Consider the following 19630-nt stretch of genomic DNA (forward strand, 5'->3'; position numbering starts at 1 on the left):
TTGAGAGAAGGTTTACACTAATATAAAGCTGCTCTGAAAAACAAAAATATTTAGTTGATTCATGGTGTGGCTTTGTTCTTCTTTACCTGTGTCATAAGGTTTATTATCCTCCCTTCATTTTTGTAATTTCCACTATGCCTTTTCCCTTAAATTGAAAGCATGATAAGGGAGAAGTTCAAGTCAAGTCAGTATTAGATTAAGCAATTTTCTTTGGTAATTCAAGAATTAGTTACATAATTTCCTTATTTTCTTCCGATGTTGTCATTTCATTAATGAAAATAAACTGAGGTGCAGCTGGTGAAAGATTTGTGCTCAGCTGCATGCATATTCTGTAAGTTATTATGCTAAAAATGATTAGTTCTGCCATTATATATGTTAATATAAACAGAACATTACTGTATGTTGTATATGTTCAAATGTAAAACAGATCCATAACATTGCCCACTAACGAGTAATTCTCATAACAGGCTGTTTTTCTTCTGATAGACAGTAAAGCCCTTGAATTATACTGCCTGTTTTGTTTTAAGGGACTTAGAAGTGCCAAAGTTAAAGCCTTTACAACCCTCAAGGCCCCAATCATAAAAACGCACTGTTGTACTCAGCCTTAATGCACAACATGTGATAGAAGCTGCGGTCCCTGTCCAGTTCTAAATCTTTATGTAATAGAATATGTAACAGATTTTATTGAATGCTGCCATTATGATCAGCATTTCCATTGGCTGCATCAGTTTGTTGGCACTGACAGCAGCTACTAGTTCCCTCTTGTGGTCAGAAGTGCACATTTAGTGAAGTGAAGTGACATACTGCCAAGTATGGTGGTGACCCATACTCGGAATTCGTGCTCTGCATTTAACCCATCCAACGTGCACACACACAGCAGTGAACACACACACACCGTGAACACACACCCGGAGCAGTGGGCAGCCATTTATGCTGCGTTGCCCGGGGAGCAGTTGGGGGTTCGGTGCCTTGCGGGCACCTCAGTCATGGTATTGAGGGTGGAGAGAGCACTGAACATTCACTCCACCCACCTACAATCCCTGCCGGCCCGAGACTCGAACCCACAACCTTTGGATTACGAGTCCGACTCTCTAACCATTAGGCCACGACTTCCCTATAGTGAAGCCATTTCTTCACTTTACATTCACATTCATGGCAAACTTTATCCAAAGCAACTTCAGAGTATACATTTTGCCGGTGTTTGTGTGTTTTCTTGGAATCAATCCCATGACTGTCGTATGCAATCAGTTGAAATATAAAAATATAATCGAATTGGGAATATAACAATAAAAATACTATAACAGTATATACTGTAAATGATACAATCTTAACCCTGATCTGTATGTATTGTTACAGGGGGATAAAGGTGGAGAGAGGGTTCTTCAGAAGAAATGGACGACTTTTCTAAAAGCGCAGCTCCTTTGTTCACTACCTGATGATGGGTTCCCTTTCAACATCATCCAGGACATGTTTGTACTGACCCCCAGCAAAGAGGCCTGGAAGAGTACTGTGTTTTATGGAGTCTTCACCTCACAATGGTAACGTATTACGGGGCTCTACGCTTACTTTTCTTTTTAGGAGCGCTTGTGCTCCTAATTTAAAATATTTAGGAGCACGGTCAAAAATATAGGAGCACCTTCAAATCAATAATCAAAAATTCTGATCAAAAATTAACCTTCCCATTCATTACGAGGTGATATTTGACTCCTTAAAGTGATTTACAGGGAATTTTGTTTTTATCTTTGTAATGGCATTTTTCTAACTTTATTAAAAGTATGTCATCTTTTATGTAAAATTCCCAAAAATATATTTAGAAGCTTTTTATCATTTCTAATTAAAACAACAGAATAAAAACAAGCAGAATAAGATGCCAATCAAATGAAATCAGTATCTCACAAAACTCTTATTTACACTCTATCTACACTTTATTTTTTTGTTATAATGAGAGAATACGTCTGTGATACATTAGCTACTCAACGCTGCAAAAACAATTAAGTACATTAGAAACCTTTAAAGCTCCTTCAGCACAAATACAAATATGCTGATCGGGTCAGTCGCACTGGTGCTCCTAAATATTTTTTCATATTCGCACGCAGTAGTTTTCAGTGGCAAATGCTACTGAAATGGTACAGATAATACAGAGCGTAGAGTTGTATCTATGTTTGTGTTCCTTTGTAAACCTTTTAGAAATTCAGCTTTCATTTCTGTTATTGAACTCTGCTTGGCACTCAACCAGACTGCTTTTGCGGTGCTTAGCGTAGGAGTTGTGGGTATTGATTGAGTGCATTAACATAGGGGCAAAAGATACAGGACAGGCAGGAGATGTCAGCGAGACTGCAGATGCTCAGAATAGCCTCCCTCTTGTGTCCGCCTACACACCTGTTATGTCTGAGGTTAAATGACATATTTTGCATTTTGTGTGCAGATTTTTGAGCTTCTGTTACTCTTAAAGATGTGTGTCAGTGGGGTTGCTATTTTATGGAAGGTCTGTGTTTGGTTTGGTTTGCATGCGATTGTGCATATGCAGATCGATTGTAATGATTGTTGTGTTTGTGTGCGCAGGTACAAAGGTGCTTCAGGCAGCTCAGCTGTATGTGCGTTTACTATGGACCAGGTCGAAGAGGCGTTTAATGGACGTTACCGGGAAGTTAATCGAGAGACGCAGCAGTGGTACACTTACAACCACCCAGTACCAGAACCCAGGCCTGGAGCGGTAAGTTTGTGTTCTCTTCAAAAACTACTGGATGGAGTGCAACAGAACAGAAATGTGATGTTTAAAGGTTAGGTCACTCAAAAAACAAAAAAAAAAAATAAATTCTCATTATTTACTTACCCTCAAGTCATTTCAAATCTGTATGACTTTGTTTATTCAGTTGAACACAAAGAAGATATTTTGAAGAATGTTGGTTACTAAAGAGTTTCCATTCCCACTGAATTCACTGAATGTATGGACAATGTATGGAATGTATGGAACTGAAAGACACTCAGGTTTGAAACAAATGAGAATGAGTAAATGATGACAGAAATATAAAATTTTGGATGAATCACTTTAAGGCAAGAAACAAAAAGCAGCACTAGATGCAACACAATGACCAGAGACAGTGTTGTGCAAAATTCGACTCGAATTTGAATAGAATTGGTCACATCCCACTGGAAGTGGAATTAGAATTGGAATAACAGGAACTGTGATTTACTGACCTGCAATTCAAAAAAATTTAATATATACTGTACATTCTGGGAAAATAAGTGTTGCTCGAGTCCACAAAAATAATTTATTAAATACAATATTAATCAATTATTAAATAGTAAATATATACTCTAACACAAATTTTAAATATAAATAAACAGTGTTGGGGGGTAACGATCGATTTAAAAAATCTATTTTTTTTTTTAAAGTAACTAGTAAAGTAATGCTTTACTTTGGAGGAAATATCTGAATTACTTTTTCAAATAAGTAACACCAGTTACCTTGTTTCCCATATCTTGACTGACAGCTCTTATGTTGCCATGTTGAGAGAAATCGGGAGTAAGTGCAGAAGCGTTGTGTGCGCTGTGTGAACATGATGTTACTGTAGTTCTAGACTTAATGTCAACATGCATTTACTAATCTCACTGCACAAAAACAGATTCAGTATACCTCAAAATGAATAAAAACAGTCAACTGCAAACTCAGAATATTATACAAGCCTGCAATTATTAAATACTGTATGTTAAATAAGACAAATTTCTTTTTAATCCCATTTTATTAACCAATGTCTTTGCTACTGAACTTCGATGATCCAATTCAACTATACTAATAAGCAAAAATGGCACATTTGTGTTTCATATTTGTTATTGCTGAATAGTGTTGAACTTCCTTCTCCTGACTTGCATCATATTGTTCATGCAATTTGTGAGCTGTACCCTCTACTGTACTAACATGAATTTACATTTCCTTCAGCCTGAGGCGTCTTCATTTCACTTTTGGTGTGAAAGGGCTTTTACATTTGTAAAAGAAGAACTTTTTTTATATTAAATACAAACAAGCAAGCCCTGCCCAGATTTAAAAAGTAACTCAAAAGTAACGAAACACCTTACTTTCTATAAAAAGTAACTAAGTAACGTAATTAGTTACTTTTTTAGGGAGTAATGCAATATTGTAATACATTACTTTTAAAAGTAACTTTCCCCAGCACTGTTAATATAATAAGATAGAAAAACACTGCAAATGAAGCTATAAGTAAAAGTAAATCTCAAATAAAAATAATTTAAAATATCTAGTCAAACTAGTAAGTTGGTGGATGATTACTTGACTTCTATCTGGTGTGCCCTATATTAAAATCAGCATGAAAGGAAAATTGTGATTGTCTTCTCTTCCCTTTTGTGATATATTTGCAAGTGAAATGTCTGTTCAAAAGAGAAAAATATGTAGGGCAGGCCTGCATTTTTTTTTATTAATTGGGAATTGATAGGATGGTTGTCATTTGGTAATTGCTGTGATCTCAGGTGAGCGACGGGTAGCTGGATTGAAGGAATTATTGCCCCCTCTTCGCGTAAGAATTGTAAATTTTGATTTCACAGTGACTTGTATATAGAACATCTTATTCATTGGTGATTGGCTTTAATGTGAATTTTGCATGCAAGTTCTAGCAAAACAGCATCTAGACCAAAGCTTGAGTTCAGGTCATCTGAGAACAAGATCTTTTCAATCGCACGTTCAATCTGACTTGACATTGGTGTTTATGTTGAAAGTTACATTGATTTTGGCAGCCACTCACCAAAAATCACAGACTGCAGTGAGAAAAAAGCGATAGAGATATTGTGCAGTGTTTCTGAGACGTCTTTGTCCATCTTCTTGCAGTGCATCACTAACACGGCCCGCGCCCAAGGGATCTCCTCCTCCCTGCACATGCCTGATAAAGTGCTGAACTTTGTAAAGGACCACTTCCTCATGGATAGCGTGATCCGCAGCCAGCCTCTGCTGCTCAAACGAAACGTGCGCTATACGCAGCTCGCTGTTCACCGAGTACAGGCTCTCCACAAGACATACGACGTGCTCTTCATCGGCACAGGTGAGAACTTAGACCACTTCATAGTGCGCATATAAAGCTAAGCAATTTCAGTAAAATTAGAGTAGGCTTGACCTACTACAGTCTCAGTGAAACTGTACCAGATCAAGACCAAATTAGCTTTTTTTGTTTAGCAGCTTACACTGGAGCAAATCAGATTTTATACTAATATTCCTGCATTAAAGGCTCTTTCATTCTTGGCATCAATTTAAAATGTGCATTTGAATTGCATATGGAATTTCTATCCATTTGGATTGAACAATTTTTGCAAACAAACTAATAAAACCTAATGTGATGCATATTTATCAGTCATAGATTAATTTAACAGGTAAGACATCCATAATAGTACTAATAAACAAAATGTATTTTAACCCCACAATAAGCAGTTTTATATATTTGTCATCAATAAATACATTTTTTTCCAATCTCATACATTTTCTAACTGAATACTGCTTGTTCCGCAGCTAGACATATTTTAATCATGTTCATTGTTTTTAACTGAATCATTTTTTTTATTTTTTTTTTCACAATTAAAGGTTTCATTTTTAACACATGATACAGGTACATCTCAAAAAAATGTAATATCATGAAAAAGGTCAATATTTTTTGTCACTCATTTCAGAAAGTGAAACCCATATATTATATAGATTCATTACACATAGTGAAATATTTCACGCCTTTATTTCTTGAAATTTTGATGATTATGACTTACAGGTAATGAAAACCCAAAATCCAGTGTCTCAGAAAATTTGAATATTACATAAGATCAATAAAAAAATGATATTTTAAACAGAAATGTCAGGCTTTGTTCATTTCTATGCACTCAATACTTGGTTGGGCCTCCTTTTGCATGAATTACTGCATCAATGCGGCGTGGCATGGAGGCAATCAGCCTGTGGCACTGCTCAGGTGTAATGGAAGCACAGATTGCTTTGATAGCGGCCTTCAGGTCATTTGCATTGTTGGGTCTGGTGTCTATCATCTTCCTCTTGACAATACTCCATAGATTCTCTATGGGGTTCAGGTCAGGTGAGTTTGCTGGCCAATCAAGCACAGTAACACCATGGTCATTGAACCAGCTTTTGGTACCTTTGGCAGTGTGGGCAGGTGCCAAGTCCTGCTGGAAAATTAAATCAGCATCTCCATAAAGCTTGTCAGCAGAAGGAAGCATGAAGTGCTCTAAAATTTCCTGGTAGATGGCTGCGTTGACTGTGGACTTCAGAAAACACAGTGGACCAACACCAGCAGATGACATGGCTGGCCGAATCATCACTGACTGTGGAAACTTCACACTGGACTTCAAGCAACATGGATTCTGTGCCTCTCCACTCTTCCTCCAGACTCTGGGACCTTGATTTCCAAATGAAATGCAAAATTTACTTTCATCTGAAAAGAGGACTTTGGACCACTGAGCAACAGTCCAGTTCTTCCACAGCCCAGGTAAGACGCTTCTGACGTTGTCTCTGGTTCAGAAGTAGCTTGGTAGCCCTTTTCCTGAAGACGTCTGAGCGTGCTGACTCTTGATGCACTGACTCCAGCTTCAGTCCACTCCTTGTGAAGCTCTCCCAAGTGTTTGAATCAGCTTTGCTTGACAGTATTCTCAAGCTTGCGGTCATCCCTGTTGCTTGTGCACCTTTTCCTACCAAAATTATTCCTTCCAGTCAACTTTGCATTTAATATGCTTTGATACAGCACTCTGTAAACAGCCACACCTTTCAGTAATGACCCTCTGTGACTTACCCTCTTTGTGGAGGGTGTCAATGTTCGTCTTCTGAATCATTGCCAAGTCAGCAGTGTTCTCCATTATTGTGGTTTCAAAAAACAAGAGATACCCAGAATTTATACTGTAGGGATGGTCATTAATTGAAACTCAAATGTAAATATTCTAATATTTTGAGATACTGATTTTTGACTTTCATGAGCTGTAAGCTCTAATCATCAAAATTAAAGCAAAAAACTTTTGAAATGTTTTACTTTACATGTAATGAATCTAAAATATATGAAAGTTTCACTTTTTGAAATGTTACAAGAAAAAATTTACTTTTTCACGATATTCTATTTTTTTTATATGTACTTGTATTGTGCTAAAATCAAATAGATGCAAATAGTTAATAATAAACTATGCCATGATTTGTGTATATGTGTAGAAATCTTACCTGTTTCAATTAGGCATCACATAAGGTTAATTAGTTTGTTAAAATTGTGTAGTCCAAAAATATGGAAATTTTATGTGCAATTCAAGAACACAAATCTCAAATTTAGGCCTAAATATTTTGTTGGGTTGTGGTGGAAAGAAATTTGCGAAATAATAAAATCCAGTGCTAATCAATTTGTAAGAGTTTTGACTAGCTACGGATCTAATCTTGTTTTTGTTTTGTGAGTTAGCTTTATTTACCATAAGTAAGTAAGGATAATTTTCCCAGCGATACTGAATGGCAACTAGCCACTTTCCACCAACTTGCAATATACTTAATGTTATGCTACCTGTTAACAAAATGGCCCAGGCCCTTGAGTACATCATCTCACATCACTTGTGTTATGTTTCAGATGACGGCAGGATCCACAAAGCCATCAACGTTAAGAATAAGATGTATATCATTGAAGAGCTGGTGATTTTCCCCGAGCCTCAGTCTGTACAACACATCGAGCTGGATGATGAAAAGGTACTTCATTTTACTCTTAAACTCATCTTCTTTGTCACGCATTTATCACGCACGCTGGAGAACGTAACGCATTAGTGAAATGACAGCATGGCAGGCAAAGGGACCCTTCCACCGTTGAGATAGTGAGGCCTGAAAGGGAGATAATTGCATCCCTGTTTCCTCTCTGAGGAACTGTGAACAGATGGGAAACAAACAGCGTCTGCTCTTTCTGTACACTACTCAGTCTATACTTTATCTGTATGTGTTACACCATAATAATTATTTTAAAAAGGCTTATTACCACTGTCAGTGCAATTATCATGTATTAACATTTACTGTATGCATACTGAGCGTCTATCTACACTGGATCTATCATAGTTCTGTAGATAGGTTGTCCTAAGGAGCGGCTGTCCTGTGAAGGTCTCTTATTTCTGTTCTGTTTGCATTTCCAACAGGGGCTGTTGTTTGTGTCCAGCTATTCTGGGCTGGTTGAAATCCCTCTTGCCAACTGCTCCAACTACCAGAGCTGTGGAGAGTGTGTGCTGTCTAGAGATCCTTACTGTGCCTGGACAGGGAAGCAGTGTTCAAATATCAAACATGTGCCAACTAAGAGGTTAGTACATTTCCATTACCTCCTCTGGCATCCAACTATTGGACTTCAATTATTATACTAACAAGTTTAAACCTGTAATAAATTACGAGTTTAAACCATAAGCCATAAAGATTTGTTTCACAAAACACAAATGAATGAATTCTAGAACTGTATTCTAGATTCTAATTCTAGAGCTTTATTGTCACTTCTGATTTAATTTAATGTGTCCTTGCTAAAAATTAAGTGTTCATTTCTTTTTTTTTCTTTTTTTTTTATAAATCTTACCGAGCGCAGACTTGAACAGATCAATTGATTTTGCGTTTTACCCCTGCTCTTTCCTTTATAGTCAATGGCAACAAGATGTAGATGACGCCAACACTGCAGTATGCAAAATGACAATGGCTAGCCCTCGTTTTGCAAAACCAACTCCACCACGTGAGTAACAGCCATGCTTTATAATGCCTAAACCCCATATGAATCAATATTTGAAGACCTTATTCCCAACAAACCACAAAATGCTGTAGAGTGCATGAGGTTAAGACAAGCTGTTACAGTTACAAAAGCACTGTGGCATGTGGCATGACCAAACGCATTTACACAGGGCCTCCGGCAATGCGCTCTGATAGACTCTAAGTAATTGAAGTGGTTGCGTGGTGGTTTGCTAATATGGGAGATAAATGTTTGATTTACTAGTAACTAATAAGACTATCTAACCCACAGGTGTTCCATCATGCCATGTGGTACAAATACCAGCCAACACATTTACGGTTCTTCCCTGCAAGCTGCGATCTAACTTGGCTGAGAGGCGATGGGAGTACAGTCACACCGCCGAGCGATTCGTCTATCCTAGTCCTGACGGCGGGCTGGTAGTTGTAGCCCAAGTGGAGAGGGAGGAGATCTACCAATGTTGGTCAGAAGAAGGTGGCTACCGACAACTTCTGGCCAATTATTGTGTCAAAGCGGATCACGAAAGCACCACCCTAACTGGACGTTCCCGAACGCAATTCGTACCCCAAGGGGAAGCGATTATCCTGCCCGGGGAAACATGGTCGCCGGAAAAAAACAAAACGTACTGGAATGAGTTGATTGTTGTGTGTGCCTTACTCGTGTTTTCCCTGGTGGTCCTGTCGCTGTTCGTGGCGTACAGGAACCGAGACAGGATGAAGTCCATGCTGAAGGAAGGCGAGTGCCCTAACATGCAACAGAAGAAACCGCGAATTCCAGGGAAGCACACAGAAAGCCTTCCATTAAATGGCAACAACATCCCGCCCTCGGTGTCTGACCACAAGGGCTACCAGACGCTCAATGATAACTACATCTGCAGCACTCCCACCCACGAATGCTCCTCACCTGAGAACAGCAAGAGCTTCTCAGAATCCGAAAAGAGACCTTTGAACTTAAAGGAGAGTCACGTTGAGATCTCACCGACTTGCCCGCAGCCTCGAGTGCGACTTGGCTCGGAGATCAAAGACTCGATCGTTTAAGTCTGTTTGGGATGACTGTTAAAAAAAGTGGCCTCTGAACTGAACAGCACCAAGGGAGGGACAGACTGAAAATGACTGGAAACGTACCATCACTGGGTTTTATTTTGCACTTTGTCTCCTCTCATTTTGTCTTGGTGACCTGTTCACATTTCTCAGTCACTGCCAAGTCTGTGAAGCACCCAGAGCCACGCTGAGCGGGACGCAGGGCCTAGAGTACTTTGAAAAAGAATAGTGGGCATTGCGAGGCACGCCGATCCAGTCGTCCCGCCCGGTCCATCCAAAAATGTCTGGTGGCATCTGTGTGACAGCAATACGATGCCCTCAGGGTTCACTAACCTGTCATGCTCCCATCTCATCCCTGCCGCGTAGAATTGGTCGTCCTGTGAACAAGAAGACGAAAATTCAAACTTTAATCAACAGTAGAGTCTCTGCTAAACATAGTGCCTGATGTGAGATGATTAGCTGACATTTCAACATAATATAAGGCGTAGTGGTTCATCCAAAGCTTTGATGATATATGCAAAACCTTTGCACAGTATATCATCATGACCTCAGCACATAGCAGGCATACTATGCAAATCACATAAAGGAGAAGCAACTTGTAGAGAGCTAACAAACAGCACACGCTGTCCTAGAACAATAAGTGATGCCACACCCTCAGTATTCTACACAGCTTCTCAGAGGTACACACGTTAAATAAAGTATGCAAGTGAGATTGAGGCATATAAAGAGCCCGCAGTGGGGTTTCAGTGTGTAGAGAACTCCAAAGAAGGCATGTTAGCAATACTAAGAGTATGTCCAAGGCACAAATTACATTCTGAAGATGCAGGAATTTGAATATCTCTTTGCTCCTTATACCCCCAAACAAAATGAGTTGCTACCAGTGATAAACCATTTAAAACAGTGGGTCTCAACCTTTTTGACTCAAGCCCCTCATAGTCCAGAAGATCATTTGAGGAGCCCATGACTTTTCCAGTTGTTCATTATTCAAATTCATTATTGTTTGAAGTCATTTTGGGGCCCCATGTTGAGAACCACTGATTTAAATGGATAGTTCACGCAAAAATGAAAATAGTCTTCATTTACTCGCCTTCCAAATGTTTCCAAATGTAAATTGAAAGCAGTGGTTTCCAGTGTTGTTTTGGTCAATCACTTGGACAAAAACAGCAGAAACATTCTTCAAAATATCCACAGAAGAGTTCCACAGAAGAAAGAAGATCATACATGTTTGGAACAACATGAGAGTGAGTAAATGATGGCAATTTTCAATATCCCTTGAAAAAGTGCACAATACAGTCAGTGGAAGTGACCAAACGTCTCAAGATCGTTTACTGATTCAAATTGGATGTTGTGCCAAAAGATTTTAGTGAACCATTTCAGATCTCTTTGGATCTGGCAAGACTCAAAAGTGTACTTTGTTCAGATTAAAGACATTTATTGCCAAGTTGTAAATTCGAATGATGAATTTGCATGCGGACAGAATGAAAACGTATGGTTAAGACTTTACATGACAATTTTACGCTAAGCTATGAGATCTATGCTCCCGAAGAGTGTAAAGTGACCAGCAGATTTTTTTTCCATGAAAAAGTGCCATGTTCACGGTAACACCTTAAGTCAAAGCAGGCTAGTAGATGTTTTTGGGTGGGAGCAATGACACAGAGGTATATGAAACAGCCCATTATAAATAGTCAGCTGCCAAGATTGTCATACAAAAAAGTACAGTGCTTGGCTGCTGCAAAGCAATGGGGATGTAAACCACAAAACAAGACTCAAATGTAAGTTACTATAGCATAGAATCAACATAAGGATCCATGTAAAAAATGTATATTAACAACACACACAAAAAAAAAAAAAAAAAAAGTCTATTTCCAATATCAACATATTTCCAGTAAAATTCCCAAAGACAAGCATTGTATATTGCACCACAAAAGTGTGTAATATTTCATCGCCATTGATCTGTAAAGATCACACAGACATCTGTATTGTGAATGTAGTTATGTATTGATTGAAAGTGTTCCAAAATGATTCTTTCAATAGAAACATTGTGTCTTATTTAAATTTGTACTGAATGTTTAAAAACGGGACATTTGCTTTTACATGATCTGATGGGCAATGACTTTGATAAAGTTGTATAATTATATTGTAAGGGGAAGTAGTGAATGGCTTTTAATGTTTTTGACATTTGACATTGCTTTTTTTGTTTGTTTTACCAGAATGCATTACAATTCTTTTTTTTCTGTTATATTTGCACAGAACGTGGAAATGGTTCAAGTGTCTGGGAATGAATATTCTCTTGACATTGCTGTAGCAAGTACCAATTGAATGGTTTTGTTAATGCCTCCGAGCTAGATTTTGTGACTCAAAGGGTATGCGGGAAAGCAAATGTAATCTTGTAGCCTTTTTGTGATTCAAACACGTGAACAAAAAGCAAACCTCACATGCATGTCTGCTCTGGTGGACTACACAGTAGAATTACCTAGTACATGTAAAGTCGCAAACCACTGTATATTGAATGGTCGTCTGTGCAACAGTCCACTGCAAGGGTATGTCTCCACTGTGCTAATTAATATCTGCAGAGGTCCCCTAATATATATATTCACACACACAAAACACTTACAGACTATATTTAAAGCACAAAAAAAACAAAAAAAATATGTATTTGTAATAATGATATAACTGTTTTACATATACTCAGGCCTCTGTTTGAAAATCACTTTCAAAATATCATGCAAAAATAATTTAAAATGTTAGCAAATTTGCTTATGTTTTTCAGTACATCATCTGATTATTATCACTAGCGTGCCGTTTTACAGAGTAGACAATGTGAAAACTTCACTGTACATCAGCTGCTACCAACAAGCGGTAGATTTAGTCACATATAGATAGTCATATAGTCACATATTTCAGAGCTGAACTGACTCAGACATAAGAGTTACTGGACTTTAGTAGTCTGCTACACTCTTAAATGCTCAGATACATTCTTTATAATGGCGCACCAAGATGCTCTGACCTATTGTAAGTTAATGTCTTGTAAACTTTAATGTAAAGGTGTATTTGTACATTTTGCTGCCAATGTAAAGTAAAAAAAAAAAAACTGTTGTGAATTGTATTTTTTGTATTATACATCACTACTGTTTTGTTGTTTTTATTATATTGTACATAAAAGCACTTTAATTTTAATTTTTTAAATAAAAGAAATAAAACCACTGGCTTGTACTGATTCAACATTATTTGGGTCAATTTGTGAAACTTGCAGTGGCATCAAACTATTACACACACACTGCTGGTCAAAAGTTTGGACTAATTAAGATAAAAAAAAAAAAGAATGAAATATAGGTTATAGTAAAAACTGTAATATTGTGACATTATTGTTATTTAAATAACTGTACTCTATTTTAATACATTTTAAAATATGATTTATTCCTGTGATGGCAAAGCTGAATTTTCAGCAGCCATTATATAAGTCTCCAGTATCATATAATCCTTACGAAATCATTCATTTGGGGGCTCAAATATTATTTATTAGTTCTCAATAATTAACAATCATCCTTATTAATGTTTTTGCTGCTTTCAAAAGCAATGTTCAAAAGTATTTATTTGAAATGGGAATCTTTTGTAACATTATAAATGCCTGATATCAATGACTTTTGATCAATTTAATGTATCCTTGAAAAATAAAAGGTTGTTTTTTGCTTACCTACCCCAAATTTTGAATGGTACTATATTTCCACAATAATTTTAAGCAGGAAAAAATATTATTCATTATTATTAATAATAGGAAGATTCTGAAGGATCATGTTACACTGAAGACTGGAGAAATGGCTGCTGAAAATTCAGCTTTGACATCACAGAAATTTTGAATTTCATCTTAAAGTAAAACACTTATTTAAATTGTTACAATAATAAATATTACTGTTTTTACTGTATTTTAATTAAATAAATTTAGCCTTGGTAAGATTTAAAAAAAAAATCTAATTATTTCAAATTATTACAAATCATACTAAGTGAAAATGTAAAAATTTGGAGAGTTTTGTGTGAGGGGGTAGGGTAAGGGGAATTAAAATGCATTAAAAATCATGGAATGTCCCCATAAAACATGGAAACCCAATGTGTGTGTGTGTGTGTGTGTGGGTGTGTGTGTGTGCATGTTTATGTGGTTTATGAGGACACAAATTTGTATAATGACATGGGTATGACAGAGGTGCCTATGTCCCCGTAATTGAAAAGGCTTAAAAAAACATACTAAATGGTGTTTTTTTGAAAATCTAAAAATGCACAAAGTCTCCTGTGAGGGCTAAATTTAGGTGTAGTGTTGGTGTAGGGCAATAGCACACACAGTTTGTTCAGTATAAAAACCATTACGCCTATGGAGAATCCCCATAAACCACAAAAACCAACGTGTGTGTGTGTGTGTGTGTGTGTGTGTGTGTGTGTGTATGTGTCTGTTATTCCCTTTGTTTCAGGGACCAAAAAGTATAGAAACACCAACAATTTATAAATCATACTAGATTAAGTATTTTTTGAAAATGTAAAAATGCAGAGTTTTCTGTGAGGGGTAGGTTTATTATAATACAGCATACAATTTATTTTTATAAATCATAACATTTAAATTATAGAATTTCCCCATAAAACATAGAAACCATGTGTTTCGTGTGTGTCAGTGTGTATGTGTGTGTAGTTTGATGTCACTATAGCCTACCACTACCACTCAAGGCGTCAGCTTAGACATTTTATGCATCCTTATGGTTTCATAGGTTCTCTTTTGATATGAATGGAAACTTCCAATAGAAATATTACCCTCCCTTCTAAAATTTTCTCAATGCAGCACTAGCACCTCAATAGAGATTTGCGCCATCTGCTCAAGTGCATGCGCTCTTAATTTTACTGTAATAATGCTGCCATCATGTGGCTATTGTTGGTATAAGACACTGTCATCCTTTTTTATATATATATATATATATATATATATATATATATATATATTTCACTAGCCGCAATGGTTGTGATCATCTCGTTTCTTCCAAGTTAAATAAAGTAACAAACAGTAGGTGACATAGTTACATCAACACGATGCTCATATTCACTTATGGTAACGTAAATAATTAGGATCCTCAGTTAATCCCGCTTTACGTGCGTGTGTGTGTTTTATGCTGCGTCCCAATTCGCCTACTTACTATGCCCTAAAAGTATGTACTCTTATTTTGAAGAAAAAGTACAAATTTTTGAGTATGTAGCAGACTAGTAGGCAAGCTTTGGGACATACTACTCACAGCTTAGTTACTTGCATCCTGTAACTGTTTACACTGCCCTGTCAATCATCTTGTCACAGTTAACATCATCCACATTTCGTGTTGGAGAGACATAAAGAAGCACATCGCGGGTCTTTCATGCCGAGAACTCTGCTCATGTGTTTGCAATGCATAATGATACATTTCAAAGTTAATGACCAAACGTATCATTATAAAAGTTCACAGTGTTGCTGCAGATGAAATATAACGTGAATAACATTAAATAAATATTTTTTCATCAGGTTAGATATTTATCACTCAAATCCCTTTCTCTACACGTCTGTCGGTCGCGCATATCCGCCATGTTTGTAGTTTGTTAACACTTTTTATGCGTATTTGTAGTTTTAATCGAATCCTCGTCCACAGCGCAATGCGTTGTGGGCAATATTAGACCATCCGGGAATCTTTGGCATACTTTTTTAAACATACTATGATTTGGGCCATACTAATTCTATTTTCGAATAATATTTAGGACGGATAGTATGCGAATTGGGACGCAGTCTAAGAGTTAACATGACTAAATCTTGAGTTAGTTTAAGACTTAGGTGCGGTGCACTGTTTGCACAATGACACATCCAAAGAGAGATGAGGAAATAATAAATAGCCTATACATTCATCAAGGAATGTCTTTAGGGTATTTGTTTACTTTTTTAGTTTACTTTGAGATATTTGTTAGCTTTTATTGTTGCAATCTGTGTGCAATCCGGCGAAAATGTCTTTGAATTGTATGGAAAACGAGAGTACGGCCAACAATGTAGCGTGGACATTACCAAACAAAGACAGGCAAATGTCCTTCAGCAGATAAAGCGCAGTCCACACCTGGAAGGGAAATAAAGTACAGGCGCTTTCCACAGATGAACCGCATTCTGAAGATGTCTGATAATATCTTTAAAATAATTTTATTATAGTCGTACTAAATTTAATATGGTCCTAATAAAAAAATGTAACTTAAGCCTATATAAAACTCTCTGTAAAGCAGTGACTGACATTAGCCTATAAGTTCTTATGTATCATTTCCTTGTTTGTTTGTTTTTTATTTATTTTTATTTTATTTACCTTATTATTTTTATTATTTCCCTTACTCACTATACTGTATAATTGTATTCTTATGTAATTAGAAAGCACATAAGCACATAGCCTACAAGTTGGGTAACAAAGGCACCCCTAATCATTATTCACCTAATTATTTATTTTTCGCTAGTTTTAGCTGACCAGACGAAAATGTGGGTTGGTTCTCAGACTGTTGTGCACTTCTACAGCACGCCTACCTCCATGACTATCCAATGACACACTAACTTGAGTTCAACTTGTTACAAATGTGAGATAATAAGCGATCATCAGTCACTCATGCCTTCATCTAAGCTACCTGTAGTTTCTGCGCACCTGTTGGTGATGTAGGCTACATGTTACCTTGAGCGTTCATTTCTCTTCACACTTTCGTCTTTTTATCACTTACACGTTTTCGGATCATTATCTTTGTGCACAGGTGTGTTTTGTATCACCGTTTGTTTGTCCTCGTCTAGTGAAAATATGAACCAAGCTGACCTTCGGAGACTTTTTGCAGCATGTGATGGGAATAAGTCAGGAAGAGTGGAATACGAGGACTTTACCAATGTTTGCCGAGAGCTAAATGTGCCTGCTGAAGAGATCAGGACTTTATTCAACAAGTTTGATCTGGACGGAGACGGATACATTAACTTTAACGATTTTTCGTCTAGCTTTCATGAAGTTTCCGAAGCCCTCAATTTGGCTTTGTTGGGAAACAGTTTGCAAAGAAGTGCTTGGGATGAGTTTGAAAACACATTAGACGGAGATGTGGCCTTTTATTTGGGAAGGTAGCTATATTTTGACTTGTGAAGTTCAGATTCACTTCTTTGATAAACATTTACTGACAAAAGAGAAGCCAAAAGAAGATTTGATCTTTTTTAAAAAGTAGTATTAAAACATTTTCTAGTTAAGTAGTATATCGTGTTGTTGTTTTTTTTTCGCCTTCCTTAGTGTTAGGCTACTAAATTTGGCGAGAGTTTCATAAATGTGGAAATATGCTATTTTAAATTAATTGCGTTTTTGTGTGTAGCCTTTGTGTAAATAGCCTTTTTGGGACAAATCTGTACACAGAAGTGAGGTAAATCTGACACAACCTGCTTTTGTTTATTAAAGTGTTTTTTTGTTTTGTTGTTTTAAAGTGAAAAATGCAGAAAGCTATGTTAGGTTTAGTTTGCAGTATTTATAGGCCTGATTAGCTGTATATAAAAAACGGTACTCTGTGCAGTGTCCTAAACGTGTCTGTCTATATAGTTTACACAAGTTTTTCCCTCCTGCTCCCCCAAAACAAAAACATTTTTGACCTTAAAATATTTATTTTGGTCAAATCCATGCCTGTATCTGCCTTGAAAACTGGATTCACTTTTTCATCCAGTCATGCACGTGTATATATATATATGTATGTGTATGTATAGAAATAAATATTTTCTATTCTTTTTCTTGTGTCTGCAGACAGTGGGATGAATTAAGGGCATTGTATGAACAGATCCACTCCACATCAGATGAGCTGTTACTGCAACAATATGAGGATCTCATCAAGGCTCTTGTAGCTGAGAGCAAAGAGCACAGGATGGAGAGTGAACAACTCGAGACCAGTCTACGAAGGTGAGTGGAGCATTTCCAGAATTCAGCTGTGGTGAATCACTATTTACAACAGCTGGTTTGGCTCTTTCAGATTGTCATGACCAGCTGATATGTGATAATTGCACATTGATAGTCATGCATTTTAAGGCAATTTTAATTACAAAGGCTTTTAAGTATTTAAATTTATTTTAAATTAGTCTTTTTGCTACCACCTTGAATATTTTCAGGATATGAGACCATTGAATGTAATACAGTATGGCGATAAGACTGTAATGTTCAATATCAGATTAATGAATCCACAATTGTGAACTTTACGTGTATTGCATTTTATGGTGGACAGAAGCACTGGCCTTTTTTATTTATTTTTTTTCTGTCCAGGAAATCTTTTTTTTTTTTTTTTTTTTTTTTTTTTAAGAGTTTAATGAATTCAGGTCTTTCATTGTTAAAACGAAGAAAAGTTCTACCACTTCTAAGGAAGGAGGAAGCTGAAAATTAGGCTTGAGTTACTAAGCTCGTCATTCTCCTTGCATTTCTCAAAACTTATGTGGTTCTGTAGGTGTGGATGTAGTTTTGAGTGCTCTGTTTTCACAGCGAGACACAGTCCAGGCCTTTTACTGTGTGTTTAGCGCTGTTTGTTTCACCTCAGGTCCACCTTACACAGTTGCGGCTTCTCAAGAGCCCAACCTACGTTCCTCCCTTCCCTTTCGTCAGAGGTTTGCGCAACTGCACCCGCTTGATGATTACGATAAGACTGTGTAGCTTAAAGGAGTATTTCATCTCTAGTAGCTCCTCAGGGAACATTTCTTTTGAGATCTGGATGTAGGTGCACCTGGATGCATTAAAGGGTATCCTAAGACCAAGGCCGGTTGTTTCAAACTGCTTTCTGGATAAAAAAGACTTTAAAGTTGGCGTTTGGTTCTGAAAAGCTATGCTTTTTGATGTGAACAGGACAGAGGAACTGACCAGCAGTCAGTTAGCAGAGATGGAGGAGGATTTGCAGCAGCAACTGGCCCGCACAGAAAAAAGGGTCAGAGATGAGGTGAGAAGTCCGACAAGTTGAATGTTCAGTCATTATGAATATGAACTGACACGTGTGCATTCATTTATTGAATATTAATGTAAGATTAATGCGGATGCAGGTTAATGCAAAAGTAACCAGTACTTTTCTGCGTTCTTGATATTCAAAGATGCGTGCATTGTTTAAATATCACAATTAATTTTTTCAGTTTTTAATCACTTAACACTGACACCAAGACAGATTAACATGCATAAACGCATGCATTTACTTGCATATGCATTTATACATATGTAAATGCGTGTAATTCTGTCTTGGTTGATGAAAAGAGGAATTTCAGGTTCAGCTTTGTACTCAGTGGTTCACTTTTATTCTCGAAGCCCAGTGAGATGTTTTTAACAGGAAAGCTGGCCTGACTCTGTGCACAAAGGCTTCTCTATGAGAGCTAGTAAATGCCTCTTTATTAGGCCTGTGCATATAAGGAAAACCCTCTTCTTGGGTTTCATGCATACAGGAGCAAAAGAAGTTGGACGAATCCATTGCTATGCTCCAAATCAAGCATGAGAATGAACTGGCAGACCTGCAAACAACAATAGAAAGGCTCACAAAGGTGAGGGAGCGATGTGGGATTCTTATTTTAATGTCTTTGCATGTTGGTTTGTCTTTATTTTTGTGTAACTTTCATTCTCAAATTTTAGCAATATCAAGACGAGTCGAGATTAAACAGCCCCAGGGAAGATGCCATCAAATTGAGAGCACAGATTAGAGATCTGATGCAGGTATGAATCAGATACTCCTTTACAACATGCAAAAGTATTTGAACAGAAGGGGAGTGTTGGGTAAACTGTCAATTTTAACTTTAAAGGATAATTATTCAAAAATGAACATTCTCCCCCAAAAGTTTACCATAATTGTATGACTGACATTTTAGTG

The 19630-nt window shown here is 37.1% G+C and overlaps 2 protein-coding genes across 2 annotated transcripts in view; both read left to right on the plus strand.

The window, feature by feature from the left end:
- Positions 1-11607, plus strand: part of LOC306888607 (semaphorin-4B-like) — a 65229-nt gene extending 53622 nt beyond the window's left edge. The window contains exons 9-15 of the mRNA XM_079447037.1: positions 1357-1538; positions 2563-2713; positions 4841-5051; positions 7596-7711; positions 8146-8303; positions 8629-8717; positions 9003-11607. Coding sequence (XP_079303163.1) covers positions 1357-1538; positions 2563-2713; positions 4841-5051; positions 7596-7711; positions 8146-8303; positions 8629-8717; positions 9003-9766 — 1671 coding nt within the window. The 3' untranslated portion in view covers positions 9767-11607. The remainder of the gene's footprint in view (positions 1-1356; positions 1539-2562; positions 2714-4840; positions 5052-7595; positions 7712-8145; positions 8304-8628; positions 8718-9002) is intronic.
- A 3809-nt stretch (positions 11608-15416) lies between these two features.
- The window catches only part of LOC306888091 (ras and EF-hand domain-containing protein-like), an 11523-nt gene continuing 7309 nt past the window's right edge, over positions 15417-19630 (plus strand). Inside the window, exons 1-5 of the mRNA XM_079446233.1 lie at positions 15417-16889; positions 17551-17703; positions 18631-18721; positions 19212-19307; positions 19396-19476. Coding sequence (XP_079302359.1) covers positions 16585-16889; positions 17551-17703; positions 18631-18721; positions 19212-19307; positions 19396-19476 — 726 coding nt within the window. The 5' untranslated portion in view covers positions 15417-16584. The remainder of the gene's footprint in view (positions 16890-17550; positions 17704-18630; positions 18722-19211; positions 19308-19395; positions 19477-19630) is intronic.

Source organism: Barbus barbus (assembly GCF_936440315.1).
Source record: "Barbus barbus genome assembly, chromosome: 22".
Taxonomy (NCBI): domain Eukaryota; kingdom Metazoa; phylum Chordata; class Actinopteri; order Cypriniformes; family Cyprinidae; genus Barbus; species Barbus barbus.